General features: G+C 54.2%; 5 protein-coding genes across 5 annotated transcripts; 1 reads left to right on the top strand and 4 right to left on the bottom strand.

Annotated features, from left to right (window-relative positions):
• Positions 1 to 428: 428 nt before the first annotated feature.
• Positions 429 to 1,988, bottom strand: C8A04DRAFT_11363 (uncharacterized protein; the record flags this gene model as incomplete). Its single annotated transcript, XM_062776939.1, has 3 exons — positions 429 to 700; positions 797 to 1,175; positions 1,233 to 1,988. The coding sequence occupies 3 exons, from the start codon at positions 1,986 to 1,988 to the stop codon at positions 429 to 431; spliced, it is 1,407 nt and encodes a 468-aa protein (XP_062637935.1).
• Positions 1,989 to 3,472: 1,484 nt separating this feature from the next.
• C8A04DRAFT_27751 (uncharacterized protein) lies at positions 3,473 to 4,586 on the bottom strand (the record flags this gene model as incomplete). The annotated part of the gene is made up of 3 exons (XM_062780399.1): positions 3,473 to 4,145; positions 4,205 to 4,462; positions 4,513 to 4,586. The coding sequence occupies 3 exons, from the start codon at positions 4,584 to 4,586 to the stop codon at positions 3,473 to 3,475; spliced, it is 1,005 nt and encodes a 334-aa protein (XP_062637934.1).
• A 506-nt stretch (positions 4,587 to 5,092) lies between these two features.
• C8A04DRAFT_36555 (WD40-repeat-containing domain protein) lies at positions 5,093 to 6,730 on the top strand (the record flags this gene model as incomplete). Its single annotated transcript, XM_062783565.1, has 2 exons — positions 5,093 to 5,202; positions 5,257 to 6,730. 2 exons carry the CDS (start codon positions 5,093 to 5,095, stop codon positions 6,728 to 6,730), a joined length of 1,584 nt encoding a protein of 527 aa, XP_062637933.1.
• A 263-nt stretch (positions 6,731 to 6,993) lies between these two features.
• On the bottom strand, positions 6,994 to 10,024 carry C8A04DRAFT_11421 (uncharacterized protein; the record flags this gene model as incomplete). The annotated part of the gene is made up of 2 exons (XM_062776968.1): positions 6,994 to 9,255; positions 9,308 to 10,024. 2 exons carry the CDS (start codon positions 10,022 to 10,024, stop codon positions 6,994 to 6,996), a joined length of 2,979 nt encoding a protein of 992 aa, XP_062637932.1.
• Positions 10,025 to 13,663: 3,639 nt separating this feature from the next.
• C8A04DRAFT_11429 (fungal-specific transcription factor domain-containing protein) lies at positions 13,664 to 15,562 on the bottom strand (the record flags this gene model as incomplete). The annotated part of the gene is made up of 1 exon (XM_062776971.1): positions 13,664 to 15,562. A coding segment is annotated over one exon (1,899 nt), but the record flags the coding sequence as incomplete, so codon positions are not given.
• Positions 15,563 to 16,389: the final 827 nt, after the last annotated feature.

The following is a 16,389-nucleotide window of genomic DNA, read 5'->3' as shown; positions in this document are numbered from 1 at the left end:
CCGTACGAGACGTCTCCGGGAGATGTGGAAGTTGAACCTCGCCGGCATGACGCATCCAGCACCCACGCCAGACGCGGGCCAATCGGGTTCTCAGCGCAAGCACGCCCCCCCCTGAAACTCGCTTTCGGCGGTCCCTGCATCTGAACCTCGGCGCTGCGGGGGAGGAACACCGGGACAGCTTCCGGAGAGCATCAGTCATGATGAATCGGACAAGTTGTTACTATGTCGCATCTGACGAAGCGAAGGGGATAAAGGTCAAGTCAATGTTTCAATTTCATAGCTCGCTTCCAACTCCATGCCCGCAAATCACAAGCTCCAAAACTTACACAGCAAGTTACAATTCCACAACATGAACCCTAACCCTCTGCATCACCTTTCCCACTTACACGACTCCCACTTACACGGCCCAGAGATCACTACCCCTTAACTCACTGCGGCCACTTATTCTGTCCCAGCCCGTTATAACTCGCCCTCAACTCCGTCGTCCTGCCATTCCCCTTCGGTCCCACACCTTCGCCTCGACTGGCACCTCCACCATTCTTCATCTCACCACTCGTCCTCCCCTCTCCCTCTTCAATATCCTCCAACCGCTCCATTCCCATCGGCCGCCCCGTCATAAACCCCACCACACTACCCCTAACATCCATACTCCTCCTTCCTAAAGCTTCCACTTGCGCAAAATTCCCCGCTCTGCTTTGTCCTCTTCCTCTCCCTACACCAGCAGCATCCCGCGACCGCTGGCTCTCCTTCATCCTGTTGCTCTTCCCCAAACTCGGCAAACAAGCCGCCATCAAACCCGCCCAATACCCCTGTTCTCCGCCGCTCCCCCCACGGTAGGCTTTTCGTTTCTCCTGCCCTCCGTTCCCGCGCCGTCGTCGCCTGAGCATGATAAAGGATACGGCGACTAGTGCGATGGCTGCGACACCGCCGACCACGGGCGCGGCGACCCATGCCATGTTGGAGGTATCGGTCCCAGCGGTGTTGCTGTTACTTCCAGAGGCGTCGGGTGCGGTGCTATCGCTGGGACTGGGGGTGGGGATGGGGAAGATGAAGGGGATTGTGTTTAGTACGGGGGGTGTGGAGGTCGTAGAGGTCGTGGATGTTGCGGATGGAGTGGACTCGGAGGGTGATGGGAGGGAGAGAGAGGATGGAATGGGTGATGATTCCTCCGAGATCTCTGAGGGTGCTGGCGCGGTGACTAGAACGGTAGTGGCGGAGATAGACACGGAGACTGGTGGTGGTGTTGTTGTTGGAGGGGGTGCCGGGTTTGTGGTAGCCCCTGGTGGTGGGGTGAAGAACACACCTCCTCCACCACTGCTGGAACTCGGAGGTGGTGGTGGTGGTGCTGGTGAAGGGCTGCTGGTGGAGGTGGGTGGAGGAGGAGGAGAGGAAGACGCCGGATCCGCCGCTGCGGCAGCCACCAAGGCTGAGTCGGTGCGGCGGTCGGCCGCGATGGTGTTTGGGTTTGCGATGTTGGTCTTGAGGTAGCAGTTTTTGAAGCCCAGATTCAGGCTCGGGTCATACGAGACGGCCGCGCAGCCCCGCGTGGCTGCACACTGGCCCAGGCAGTCCTGGAAGGTGGGCGCAAAGTTCTGGCCGATATCGCTGCCATTGATAATGAACCCGCACATAGTGGTGAAGTTGGTCCCTAGCGCTCGCTGGGAACCGCCCAGCGTTACGCAGTTCGAGCTGGCGTTGGGGAATGAAGCGATGGCGGAGTCTCTTGTTCTTCGACGCCGCTGGCTCTGTCGGCGTATGTTTGCCATCAACATGCATTGTCCTCCCGAGAAAGTTGCGCCGTCACATTTCGGGTGAGAGGAGGAGCAAATGTCGACGCAGGTCGTAAAGTCGAAGGCGGGGAGTTGCATGAGAACGTCTCCATCAAGTGCCGTGTTGCAGAGGGTGGTGAATTCTTGAACGCTGCCTATTGTGGTCCCGTTCCCACCCGGACACGGCGCCCTATTTTGCTGTCTCTTGAATAACGCCATGATTTCGGTGTGCTGCAACTCTTGTAACGGCATCGCGAGGCCAAGCCTGTTGGCGTTCGATGTAAGTAACGTGCAGTCAATATGCTGGGCCTTTGCTAGAGCGGTACAAGCCAAGTTGACAGGTAGTATGCGCAATGGACATCACGAGTGAGGATAAAAACCGTAAACAGCAAAGAACACCAAAAAGTTCAGTCAAGGCTCTAGGACGACGACGAGAACCACAATTCTTGTGATTATAAGAAAGTGGCCTGGAAAGCCCCAGACACATGCATATTCCCCGGCACATCACTCGCCGCACGGTGGGCTTGATCGACAGAAGCTGGGGTGAGCCGGTCGAAGCGGTTTGAAATGCGGCTCCCACTCACTCACGGCTAGGTAGACGGAGAGACGCCTCCTTTGCGTAGGTGTGGCTGAAATGCCCGAGCAAGAATCGAAGTGGTGACCAGGGGTACTAGTTGAATGTGGCGGTTAAATCGTTCGCATGAACCCGAAGGAGAGTCTATGGTGTTCCAGCGTGTAGATCGGTTCTGCGAGCCGCAACTTTCCGCACGGGAGCTGGAGCCCCTGCAAACACAAGGGTCCTAGCCGGAGAGTATTTTTTGTTTGGATCAGAAAATGTCCGGCAAACCCGTTCCGTGGGCGTTGGCGGCTGAAAACTTTATCCAGAGGTGTTTGAAGTTTGTCGCCATTCGTTGAACAAGAGGTGAAGCTCCGAGTAACTATTTTGCCTAACAAGCCAAGCACCCCCTGACAGCCCAGATAGACAATAAGGGGTCACTGAGTGCCTGAAGACCGCTTTTTCCAGCCATCCTGCTAAAGCGCTGATTGCGGGTTGTTTTTACTGCCGAGGGTTGCGATCGGACGATTGTGGCTGCGGCTGCAGTTTATGGTACGGTGTGACAGACTACGACCGTGCGCATCTAGGCGCCGCGTTGACACCCCGCCCAAAGAAATGCGGTTTAGGATATGAGCGTTCAAGAGGGTTGGGAATCAAGGAGGTTGATGGTGGATACGGGTTATCGGTGATTTCTTTTGTTGGTTGGGAAACTCCGTCCTATTATCAAAACGAACAGATCAAGAGGAGCTCGATGTCACGGCAATGGGTATTCAAGACAATATGCTGTGAGAATTTTGAATATCGGGATCTCCATCTGCTCAGAAGGCGTTAGCTCGTTGAGCACGAATAAAAAGACGCCTCGCTCACCTGGGCTAAAACATACGATGCCATGCAGAACCTCTGATACCCCTCGAACTGCCACATCTGTCGCTGACCTCGAATGTCACCACATAACCTCGCTTGGGCGTTTCAACTCCACGGCAACCCCTGTCATGTCATCCGATCCCAATGAGCAGACATGAGCGGAATAGGCAACTTGACAGTTCTGCGCTGAATGCAGGTAAAACAAAGAGAACTTTGGCCAAGAATAAATCAATACGGAGGATAGATTTAAGTTACGCATATGTCCAACCCTTTTATAGCCCCTTTAACGCCGATTTGTGTCGTAACTCTGGTGAGAATCTCCACCTCCACCGCTTCTCAAGAGCGGGGTGGTATCCGTCGCTGCGCCGCTGTCTTGACGATCGAGGATTGTCTGCAAGTTAGAGCGCGCATCAGACGTATGGCGGGTTGTGCCGTGGTTGAGTCCGTTTGTTTGCGGCTTCGAGGGATCGGTACTGCTAGCGTGGGCCTGGACCTCGTAGTAGATTGCCATACTGAGCAAGACACCCTGCATCGTGGCGGTCAAAACGAAGATACCCCAAGAGCTCCAGCCAGCCCAGCCGAGCCGAGCAAAGAGGCTGGCCGCAAATACGAAGCCGCCGGGAGTCTGTATACACATCATGGGGATGCTCAGACTGCCGACATGCTTCAAATTGTATGTTGTCCAAATCTGCGGTATGTATTGCACAGCAGCAAGAATCGCAGCCATGACACCGAGGGTGTTAGCCCAGGTAGGGAGATGTTCCTTCGCCAGAGTCGACAAGATTCCCGTGATAACAATGACAGCCAGGCCGTGCAGCAGCGTCAGTGACGCAACGACCAGCGCAGTCTGCCACCGTGGACGCTCAACTCCCGTGTCTTGTTCATCGTCGGCGTCGGCGTGGTCATCGTCGTCGTTATTGGAACCGTATCGAAAGAATACGAGAAAGAGGACGAAGCTATTTCGGTCCAGGTTAGCTTCGGTGCCAAGACGCTCTCCGGCCAGCAAGGTACTTACATGAAGGTAAAGCATATCCACTGCACGCCGAGCTGAGCAATCCCAAGCAAACCGGCCACGCAGTGGAATGCCTCGAGCTCCTTACAACAGGCAACATCCTGACGAGACTTCGGGAGAAGGAGGATATTGGCAAACGCCGAGGTCGCGGATGTGGTGCCGAGCAGGACAAAGTAGGGCGAGATGCCCTCGGAGGTGCGGCGCTTGATGATGCGTACGTGTTGGGGGAGGTAGCTGATAAGCATTCCAATTACGAGAAGACTGCGGCGGGTTAGCATTGCGATAACTGCGCGTCGTTGGGCGAGTCGCACATTGACACGATGAGGTTCACCACGCTGAGGTCGCGAAGCTCCTCGCAGCGGCCGGTGCTAATCAAAGCGTCCATTTTGACAAGTGAGGGAGACGCTACGCGGATGTTGACGGATTTATAGGGTTATACATTGATCGAAGGCGATCGCAAATTGTCTTCCGAGATGGGAATTATGATGAAACCCGACTTGAGGCCGGAGTCTCGAAGTCGTTGTTGGGCTGACGCGTTGTCAGTTGATGATGGAGGGTCGTGGACCTGCAGCTTGAAGGTCACTCGGAGCTCCCCAGTCCCCACTGCCGAGCGGATGGGGCCGCAGGCACCCCTGCGGCAGACTGGGCCAGAGCGTTGGCTTAACGTTAGCGTGTGGGTCCGTTCAGGCCTCATCCTGCGGATCTTTTTCAGGTACCTTCCCACACAATCTGTATGCTAGAGTACTTATCAAAGCTGCAAGCAGCATCGACGTTATTTCACATCTTGCAACGTGCATCTTTTTTTTGACAACCACGACGAGGGCCGCCAACCATACACAATACAGTTAAGAGCGAATGCCTTGATGCCTTCATCGCCTGGAACCCCCTGAGATGAGCTCACTCTCAGCCAACCTCGTGGCATCGACCACCAACCCTAACGGGTCGATACCCCCAAAGAACGACGTTCGGGTCCGCGATTCGTTCTTCAAGAGCGTTCAGTGGTAAGTTGCGCCCCGACTTCCGAGTCGTCCCGAGCTCCGACTTACTTCTCACAGGTCCGCCGATGGGACAACTCTCTTCACCTCCTCCTTTTCTAACCGCATCTGCACCTTTGTATTGCCAGAGTCCCTGCTTGAACCACGATCCTCCCCCGTGGAACTCGTTCCTCATAGCACTCTGGCCCTCCCAGAACCGACCAGCGCCATCGCTCCTTGCCCCTACTTTGCTTTAGAGCATCCATCAACTCAAACCTTCCTGACCGCGAGCACCGATCATCCAATCCACCTCCACCATGCCTTCCCCCCTTCACCCCCTTCCCCATCAACCAGCATCACGCATGGGGCCGATAACGACGGTGACGATGTTGATATCGACGATGGCTTTCGCCACCACCACCACCACCTCCTCCTCCAACCCCCACCTCTCGCAAGTTTTCGCCTCATCAAACACGAAACCGAAGCCTACCTCCCCATCGCCTCCCTCCTCTGGCCGGCCCCAGGCACCCACTTCATCGCCGGCACCACCAACCGCATAGCCCTCTTCGACGTCTCCCGCCCCGATTCCCTCGTCCCCGACCCCCTCCTCACCATTCCCACCATCCCATCCACGCGCCACCTCGCCAAGGGAGGCGGGGTGGGTATGCGCGGGACGGTATCTGCCTTGGCCGCGCAGCCTAGCGGGGAGGATGGCAGCGGCTGGGGATTATTAGCAGCGGGGACGTGGACGCGGAACCTCGGGTTGTATGACCTCGTGCGCAGCGGGGAGTGCGTCGCGACCTGGAGTGTCGCCGACGCGGCGCGGGAGGCTGGTATTGGCGGGCGTGGCATCATGCAAACGGCGTGGTCGCCATGTGGGCGGTATCTCGTGGTTAACGAGCGGGGGGCAAAGGGGCTGTTGGTGTACGATTTGCGGGGCACGCATCGGTTGCTTGGGACTTTGGAAGGGAGGGATGGGACGACGAACCAGCGACTGAGTTGTGATGTGTTTCCGGGGAGTGAGGGGGCAGGCGGGTTTGAAGTATGGGCGGGGACGAAGAAAGGGGGGGTGGTGGTTTGGCAGGGGGTGGGAAATCAGGAGGGCGCTGTTAAGCCGTCTTGGGACTGGGAAGCGCACGATTCTGCGGTGGGAGCAACGGCTATGCATCTTAGTGGGTCGGTGATGGCGACCTGCTCGGGTGCGTGGACTTTTGTGGATGATGAGGATGATGATGACAGCAGCGATAGTAGCAGCAGCAGTGATAGTAGGAGTAGCGGCAGTGGTAGCGATAGCAACGGGAGTAGGGGTGGGAGCGGGAGCGACGGTGATGATGACAGTGAAGATGATGCGGACGATAGTGGCTCCGACAATAGCTCCGGGAGCCCGAGTGTCTCTAGCTCGGAGGAAAGCCTAAGCCCAGTGCGACGTGGCAACCTTAAAACCCGCGTTGTCATCAGGGAGACGAGCCTCAAGATTTGGAGCTTGGGAACTACGCAATCATCTCCGTTAGGTAGAGAAACTCGTGGTTCTGATGATGGCGAATCATACCCATGAGTCTTGTACTCTTGTACCCATATCTGTGGCTGTTCACACCAAGCGTGCAAATTACTTCCATCTCAGATCGGTAAGTCCGAACATATTGAATCAGGTGGTTTAGATCATGTCTATATGTTACCAAGTTTCGTGCTGACTAGTGGCTGAAGCAAAGCCTAGATACAAGCAAGGAGTGTGTTACGAAGCACGCGCCCGTACGTCCTTGCCCACACGTTCTCAGGGTACATCTATCCCCAATCCTTTCCGTCTTAAGTCCCGGTAGCTTAGTTCTCCCAAGGTCCGTCGAGAACATCGCTAACCCGATCAAGAACTTTCCGACCCCCTAGCATCTGTGCAAACAACTCGACCCTCTCCTCCCTCGACATCATCACAAACCGCGGCAACCCAAACACACCCCCGTCCCCGCACCCGACAGCCGGTATACCTGCCGGGACCTTTAATGTCCCCAGCACTACCTGCGCCGCACAGGCATTCATCCCCGCCCTTCTTAGAAACACCTCCCAAGATGTCTCCACTGGCAACAACATCTCGCTCACTTTCCGCGCCACCTCTTCCCCTTCGCTTGCATGATACTCGCACACTACCGCCGCCACCCACTTTGCCAGCGTCTCCACTCCACCCCCAACGTACACAAGCTGCACGATACCAGGAATCCCAGCCACAAGCCCCTGGAACTCGGTCAAGGAGCGGGCGTCGGATTGAGAGAGCGGGCTAGCGGTCTCGCTATGTTTGTTACTTTCCGAGACGAGCACGAGGAGACGCTCATGGCGGGCCGCGACGTTTTCAATGATCCGATAAAAGCCAGGTAAATTGTGAGGTTTGGCGGCCATAGCAGCGTTGGTGCTGGTGGCAGTACTGTAGACGCCAGCAGAAGGTGGCGCCTTTTGGCGCAGCTGGACCATCGTCGTGAGGAGGATCCCGGTGGATGGGGTCACGACGAAGTCGGCTTCGTCAAGGTTTGGGGAAGGCATACCGGGTGTCCAGCCCGGTGGACGGTGTTTTTCGTAGATCCGAGGTATCAGCTCGACGGCCGGGAGGAAAGCCTTGACGTGTTGTATGAAAGGCTGGGAAACAGTGGAGGACACGATGGCGCGGTGGACTGACTGTGGTGGGTTGATGGGCGGAGCAAGTGCAGGAACGGGTTTAGGGGGAGGGGGCATGAGCCTTGCCGCTTCTTCCTCTTTTGCTTTGGAGGATGCTGGCGCTATTTCGGGTGGCCCAAAGAAAGGACTGTGGGTAAGCTTTGGCTTCTTGGGGAAGTTCATGTCACAAAAGTTGTCGACAAGGGGACCGAAATCCGTGTATTCGTTCATGAAACCCCGCAGGACATTCGTGGACGGAACCAGGGCCGTATCGACCATATCCGTAGCTGAAATACTGAGAGGAGTGGCGAGCCCGCATTTTCGCTCGTTGTTGGATAGTTTTCGGTCCGCCGCTTCGTCGATAAGCCGTTTTCTTTTGCTGACGAGCAAAGTCAAGTCCTCAGGGTCCCGAACCGTGGTCCGAGCAACCGCCGACAGGCCCTCATCCAAGTCCCGGGTCGGCTGTTGTACGAGCGGTACACCTTCCTTCTTGGACCTATCTTGAGGCACTTCTAATGCTTTCCTCTCCACCAAGCCAAGCGGTTCCAGGCAATCGACACCGTCCTGTTCGGCGTTTGGGATGCGGAAATTGGCTAAGCCTGATTCTTTGTGGATGTAATCGACGCTCGTGAGAACCTCATCGTTGCGATCCCGCTCTAGAAACAACTCGAGATCATCGGCGTGAACCTCAATCTTCTCTACTGTGAGCGTTTTGTCCTTCATATGAGCCACAGGTGTCCATATCATCCTTTGTTCCACATTTCTGTTGTGTGGCCACTTAGGACCTCGCCAGTCCACGTCTGTATTATCTTGAATGTATCGGAACATCTCCGAAGTTTCCCAGATCCCCTGTTCCCATTCAGGAATGGGAACTGAGAAGTCCAAGACTGGTACCGACACCCTAGCCTTAGCGTAGAGCGGCTGGAGCTTTTCCTGTTCCGCGCTTCTCATCACCTTAGTTGCGCCCTCCTGAAAGAGGGTGACAAGTTGACCAGTTGGGCCATCGGAACCGGACATCGTATCACTGCTCACTACTAATTCTTTTGCAGCGGCCAGTTCGTTAGAAACGAAAGCCCCCGATCTTGGCAAGCCATCATTATTGTCACTCCATGGAAGGAGGGGAACATCGACCTTGAGATCTCTAGAAACCGGTGTAGGGGAGGTCGGCGAGGCGGGAGAGTTGAAATCTCCCCATTTTATCACTGTCGATATGTCGATATCATCGTCTCCCGCCGGCGTGGTATCTGTTGCTATCACACCCTCCCAAAACTCGATTTCGGATTCGAAAATCTTGCCTTCAGCCTTTTTGATGTCCTCACTAAGTCGGGACTCGGAGTCAGAGAGCTCGGGCACTTGGCAAACTTCAAGATCAGGCGTAAAAGGGTCTGGTAATGCTGCGATCAAGGGACTCAGCGGGGGGGTTAAATGTTCAGTGGCCCCGATCTATGCACGGCGTTAGCTCTTCAATATAAAAGATCACCCGCATTCTCCTTACGTCTTGGTAAATTGGTGGTTCTTTGAGAAAGTCTTGCCGGATGTCGTCTTCCCAATTCAGCGTCAGGGTTTCTTGGAGATACAATAATGTGACTTTCGTCACCCTCAAGCCTTCGGCCCCGATGCCATCCACTCGTTCTTTATCCCTCTGGATTAGTGACGCAGGAAACTCGAGCCCTTCCCCTCGTTCGGTATCAGCGGGATGCAGCGGCAAGCCATGGTCTCTTAAACGACACCGGCGAAACGCCTCCACCTGCCTTCGGTATTGACGGCAGTCTGCATCGTGGTCGCTGCGTAATGCGGGGACTTCCAACTTCCAGGGCTGTTGCGTCTTTAGGAAGTGTTGCCGCGAGATACACTCCATCATTAAATCTTCTCGTTTGGATATTTTGCAAACTTGCTGTAAAAGTTGTAATGACGCGGCCGGTAACTGCCACTTTTCTGCAGTGGGAATGATGGCACGGAACAGACATTCTCGCAACTCCGCGGTTTTAACTAGCTGTCCAGGTTCCAATTCAACTAATGTGGAATCAATACCCGCGTCTAGCCTGGACAAAAGATCCCAGTCGAACTGAAGACTGTCGATTGTCAGCTCATTTTGCCTTGCATACAAGTCAGGTGTGATAATCGAAGACTGGCCGTCAGTTTCTGGCAGCCAGTGGTGGCCTTGAACGGGCTCTTTTGGCGCAACAAGATTATTTCTAATGCCTAGATCCATAGTGCTACAATTCATTGAGTAAATATCCGGCAACTGAGGTGGTGAGCGTGGTTGTTTAACGAACGCCGACAGAAGATATTAGTCAAATATGGTAAGAGCACGTCGTCAGTGTCAGGTTCGACCAATTCGAGATGTATGTGACTCAGGAACCTTGCCCTGAGGCTATGAAATACGTGCAGAAATACTCGGCAAGCGCGCGGCTTAAACGGGGGGTCGTGACTGCCCTCTCAAGTCCCCCTCAATACCCAATGCCAGGTCGGCCGATCTTCGATTCTAGAAGATTCAGGCTGAATAAATGAGAGATCAAGAACTACCTATTGACCTAGGTTTAATCAAGAACGGTCATGTTTTCCTTGATCGTGTAATTTGCATTCCGTTAATAATGATTCATACTTTCCAGTTATCTTGACCGATTCCAACGACCGTAGGCCCGATACAGACAGCCCATGGTTCAGGCAAGTCAGGGTTTCTAAGGAATAGTTACAATTAATTCAAATGATTTTCAAACAGACCTGATATCATCCGAGGGGCAGAAACTCGATCCGAATCTAATCCAAGAGCTACTCGGCTTCCGGGCACGGTTTGCAGCTTTGGTTGGGTTCTCTTCTTTCATCTAATATAACTTGATTTCCATTCTATATTCACATCCCAATTCTTTGTTCTTCAATTCCCCATCGATCCTCCACCAAGAACCCGAAACCCGCTCCTTCCACTAACGGTATATAACCCCCCTTTCCGCTCTCACTTCCACCGACGTCCCAAGGGCCACACACGCTGTGTGGCCCAGGCAGCATTGGGACGGCCCCGACTCGAGAGGCTGGGGGTTCGATCCCCAGTCTTGCAAAAGCCCTCCCGTGGACTTTTCGTAACCATCGGGCCTTATCATCGAGATAAGGCCCGGTGGTGAGCTTTTGCCTTTTTTCTCTCTTGTTTCTTGTTTCTTTATTCCTGCTGTAGGATCCTCGGCAGCAGGTGCATCATCATCGTCATCGCCAAACGGCGACTTTGGCAGTTGTTCCTTCTTCGCCTGAAGCTTCTTAGGGCTCTGAGTATTCGTCGGGGCGGCCTCAAGCTCGTGCACCGCAGCAATATCACTGCTTTGGATCTCATCCGACACCGCGCCACCATCTTCGTAGATTTTGAAGAATTTGGAGTGAAATTCTTCAGCCCCATGGCGTTTCCTTGCCTTTCGAGTTCTTTGGATTCCGCAAGTCAATATCCGCAATACTGGACTTCATGCATCACGACTACCGCTCTGGAATGACACCTTTAAGGGATTTAAGGGGCTGACATTAGTACATATCTCTACAACAACAACGTGCTCTTTAGTTTACATTTTCTGAGTCACGTTTCCCCATTTTTTTTCTCATAACTATTGCGTCGGAGGCAAAACTGGGTGCTTCTGATCCCCCTTTACAGCGTTGAAGCATCCCTTTAACAAAACTCCCACTTGTAAGTTCCCGAAACTATCCCAACCCGCCAGGGCTAGAAACAGTGGTACGTGGCACCCGGAAGACTCGCCGGCAATGATTTCACTCTCCAAACCCCGCCGCGAAGTTGACGACCCTCACTGTGGCCAAAAACAGGCAGCAGGCCAAGTTCCTAGATGCCCCACCTTCTACAAAAGGAAAGAAGACAAACAAGAATAAATCAGGCCATCGGTAGCTTAAAACAAGACTTTGAACAAATAATACCAAGATCAGATGGATATTAGGCTTCTCAACAGCGATTCCAGTTATAATCGTCAAAATCCGTTAAGATGGGATCGAATGTTGACAGATTGGACTCAAGCTATCGATTTTAGTCTGCCGCTTCTTTCGGCCACAGCAAGGGTCTCCATGATTTACCTCGAGTTAGGCAGGAAATAAGCTATCCCAGTTTTTGCTTGCCATGAAGGTTGGAACCCGCATGCGCATCCGCCATGATCGAATGTTTGTGGCGGGGAGAAGCTCCCATTTCGTCGAAGTGCATGAGCTAGGTCGCTGGGGACCTAACGGAGCTAGCGCCGGCCTCGAGACAACAACTCAAATGATATTGTGACCGCTCGGTTAGATGTACGTGTAATCAGTTGTTCGCGATGCCTTGGATAATTATGCCTGGCTCACCTGGGGTAAGACAAATCACGTTTTCAAGGGGGCCTAGACTCGACTTTAGGCGAACGGCAAGCGAACGGCAAGGGAGGAATGCCCCATTGTTCCTTGCTCGCCATTTTCCGTGTCACGCAATTATCTGCAGTATTGAGTAGCACATTTCTGACTGCCGGACCCGACAATCTGGGCGGCGTCGGCTGCGGGGGTGCTCCCGAAGCGATGTGATTGGCTTTTTGAAGGCTCGCAATCAGGATTAAGTCGTGGAGGTAGTACACGTTCATGTAAGGTAGCGGAGTGGCGCACAGATGGCAGCTGAAACTGGAAAACGGGCCAAGGGCTTGGCTGTGAAAACAAGCTTTCGGGGTGAAATGCCTGCTTGTCAAGATCGAGGCGTCCAATCCAATCTAGGCAAGCAGAAGACAGAACACTCCGAGGCGTGCTATTCATTCCTATAGAATCGTTTTTTTTTGTTCTTAGGTCAAGGTAGTGTACACCTCGACTGGAGTGAACACAGCCCTGAGCGTACATGTATGTACATCCTCTTCTTGGTACCTAACGCCCCGGATTCCCATTGCATTTTCTTGCATGCACCCCATCGGCTACTTGCTGGATCAAGATCTAGTTTTGCACCTGGCCGCGCACCCGGTAGACTGGGAGCAGGCCACGCATGGCCCTTGCCCCGCATGATGCTCAGCTGTCCCGTTCCGCCGGGTTCTCGCATGCCTCCGGTCGTCGTTTGGTGACGTACGGGGCTTAACCTTGGCATTGGCAACGGAACAGGGTTTTGCTAGCGGTCACGATGATTGAGACGTAATTATGTTGTGGTTGAAGGAAGAAAGTTATTGTTGTTTCTGATTTGAACGAATAGGCAGCAGATGTTAGGGGAAAGGCCATGAGAAACATAGCAAGGATTCAAGGCAGTCTTAGTATCTATCCTTCCATCATTTGTTGCTAACCTGTGTTAAACTGAATCTGAGAGGTGAAAACCGTGAAATCAACCTGTATCCCATATCCCAAGGAGGTAAATTCAAATAAGCTTGTTTTCATTTCCACAATTAGATGTGTTTTGACCTCTTCCCGATCACGACGAGGGATGAGATTTGTTCACAATAGCATGGCCCCATGTTGGTGAATCACGCCAGGCACTCGTCTCTATCCCGCCATCAGCTCTCTTCCCCTGGCTCTTTGAGTTATTAGTATGCCCGATGCCGGAGTATTGATCCAGGTCCCTTGTGGTCAAGTGTGTTTTCCGACGTGTTAACATGGGGCTGGAAAGTAAGAAGTTAACTTTTGGCCGCACAGGCGGGGGCCGATGGACGAACCGTAACGTCCAGAGAACGGCGATAGTCTAGCATCGTGACAAAGATGGTGAGGCAAAGAAAGCCGAACCGTTTACTCTGGCTGAGAGCCATGTTGTGGGCCGGCAAGGCAGGTTACGCATGCATTCTGCCCAGTGATGCTTGGGTCCCATCGAGAAACTGCAAGCTCGCGCAAACCTTATGGGAGGCTTCGCGATAGTATGGCTTAGTAAGACGCTTGAAACGCCGGTTTAGCCGAACAGGCTGTGCAGCCCGGTGGAACTCATCACATCAAGCCAGTGTGTCCGCCGTGGAAGTTCGGTCTCTTGATCGTAGGCGTTCCAAACCGCTCGCATCAGTTGCTTCGCTACACCGATCGGTTTAGGGGGTAGGCAGGTCTCGAGATGCTCTAGACGCTCCATGATGGTTTGTCGGGCTTGTGATGTCTTGATCGCATTTTCCGGAACACTAAGACTGGGGGAAGGAAGGCCGGGTTCAATGGCGTCAGGGGTTGGCAGAGGTTGCCCGGTGGGGCCGGTGCTCAAGAGATAACTTTGGGGTCCGGTTCTGAGTGGGACTTTGTGATCATACCTCAAACCACTGCCAGCGCAGAGGCAGAGGAGCGGTTGAATACAGCTCAAGTTCCCGGGCGGAACTTTGCTGAGCACATCCGTTACGTGCAGGGCGAGGGGAGAGATCAGAGTCTTCCAGGCGATGAACTCATCGGTCTCTTTGGCGTTTGGAATGCGTTGAGAGCTCAAGTCGGGAAATGTTTCGTAGAGCTGTAAAATGGCGCATAGGCGATATGCTTCTGTTAGGTGATAAAGATCTCGGGACCGGTCGGTGGTTTGTAGAGGCTGGACGCCGATAGGAAGTTGTGGAACATGGATCAACAACAAGCGTTTCTCCATCGCCGTGGCTTCCTCAATATCCTTCATGGCGCCTTGAAGTATTCGATAACTCGTTCCTCCATTGATGCGCCACCGAATACGAGACCTCCGGCAAAGTGCGACAGCTTTGCCAAAAAGCCTCAGGATATCCGAAGAGACACCACTCCAAGGATGTGGAACGGCCGGCGTGAGGGGACCCGGGGTGGTTGGCTCAGGCCAACTGAGCATGTGTTGGAAGTCCACCTCTTCCTCGCTCACGACACTGCGAAGCATCTCCTCGTACACGAGACAACCATTGAAAAAATTGAGAAGTTCTCGAGACTCGTTGCTTAGCGACTGCGTGTCCAATGATCTCAACACCTCGCGCGCTTGCCTCACAAATTTTTGACCGAGTTGACTTGCTTCCATCCAACACATGGATGAGCTCATGCAGAACAAAGAGAGGAGGAGAGCGGTGGGGAATTCGCGTTGAGAGCCACTAGGTCTGATGATGAGCTCCTTTCGTATCGAGTCGAATGCTTTTCGCGACGCGGACCGGGCCGTGTCCCTCATGACTCCCGGTAAGCGTTCGACGAGGGAGGCCGCTGATATGGCTTGTAGGGTATAGAAGACTGGTTCTGAACCGGACCAGAGGTCTGCTGTCAGTCTCCGATATGGGTTGGTTGGAGAGTCGAGAGCAGACCACGAGGAGCAGACTGAACCGAACCAGTGATTGATCAGAAAACTCGGTATGTCAACGACCTGTTGGCACATGGCGACGTCGAGAGCCTGGCCGAGGGGGTTCGGGGTTCCTCTGATGACGGCACCAGTACCTGTTGGGGGAAGTGGGGGAGGTGCTGAAGTCACATAGCTTTCGGTACCTGTTGCCGGGTCTTCGTACTGAGCTGGGGGGGATGCTGTTGAGGATGATGGAGAAAGAGAAGATGGGGATGTTGTTGCTGTTGGCGATGCCGAAGCGGACGGTGTGAGAAAAGATGGGGCGGGGAGCGTAAGTTTGTCACAAGGCTGTGGGACGACCAACGCAGGTCGATTTCCGTCCAGGCCGGAATTCTCAGCGGTTGTCGTCGTGGGAGGCGTGGAGGCAATGGACTCCGAAGCGGCAGTGACAAGTTGCGTGAAGTTGGCGGGGCCGCTTGTTTTTGTTGCTGTCGTCGTTGTCGCCCTTTCGTGTTTGGTGGACCATTGGAGACGCTGTTGATAACCGGGGCACTCGAAACCTTTTTGGGCACAGTTCCGGCATCCGGGTTTGGTTTCATCACACCTAAGCTGCTCAAGAGGTCAGTGGATCTGATCCCCACCCGCCGAAGGTTCGGTTCAAGGTGCTTCGTCTCCATCTCCATGTTGCAGCGGTAGGGGTAGCGTGTACTGTGTGTAAGGCGCGATTTGCAAGAACAAGACGACAACGTACCCGCCTCAGCTTACAGGTCCGGCAGCCGCTTCTGGACTTTTGCCTGTTCTTCATCTTGGCTCCTGGCTCCCGCTCGCTTCCGCAGCGCCGGGTCGGGGTGGTCGTTTCGGTTCTAGACGGGGAGGTCGGGGACGAAGAATCGGGAGACCATGGACATATGAAGCCATCTCTCTCTGGCCAGGCACATGGCAGGGCAACTTCTCAGCTCGCAAAACCCCGACATTCCCGGCCCTGGACGCCTGGGCGATGCAGTGCTGCCCCCAACCTTCGGACCCATGTGCGAGACCACGATGAGCTGGAACCCTGATCCATAACCTTGTTTGCAGGAGCCAATCGTGGCGGTTCCCGGCATTTGAGAGAAACCGACCATGGCTGCCAGGTGCCCGAAGGAGCCTTCTCGGGCGGGCGGGGGCGGCCCACACGACCTTCTCGCGCGAGCCAACCGAGTTAGGTGGTTGTGTGGCGCCACACTCGCAGGAGCAGCCTCCTGTGCACCGCGTCTTAATATTTCCTCACGGCGGGAAATCCGCGCTCTACGTGTCGCTCAACACCGCCTGTTGGTTGTTTTGGCTGGTTGTTGCCAGCCGTTGATTGCAGCGTGCATGTGCTGTAAAACAGGCCAATTCCGGCTGTGGCACATCCCGGGGCGACTGACTGATTTAAGGCCAATTTCCATTTC

This window comes from Dichotomopilus funicola (genome assembly GCF_033296635.1).
Source record: "Dichotomopilus funicola strain CBS 141.50 unplaced genomic scaffold C8A04scaffold_23, whole genome shotgun sequence".
Classification (NCBI taxonomy): domain Eukaryota; kingdom Fungi; phylum Ascomycota; class Sordariomycetes; order Sordariales; family Chaetomiaceae; genus Dichotomopilus; species Dichotomopilus funicola.
Note: the sequence above shows the minus strand (reverse complement) of the source record. Positions and strands in the feature narration are given on the sequence as shown.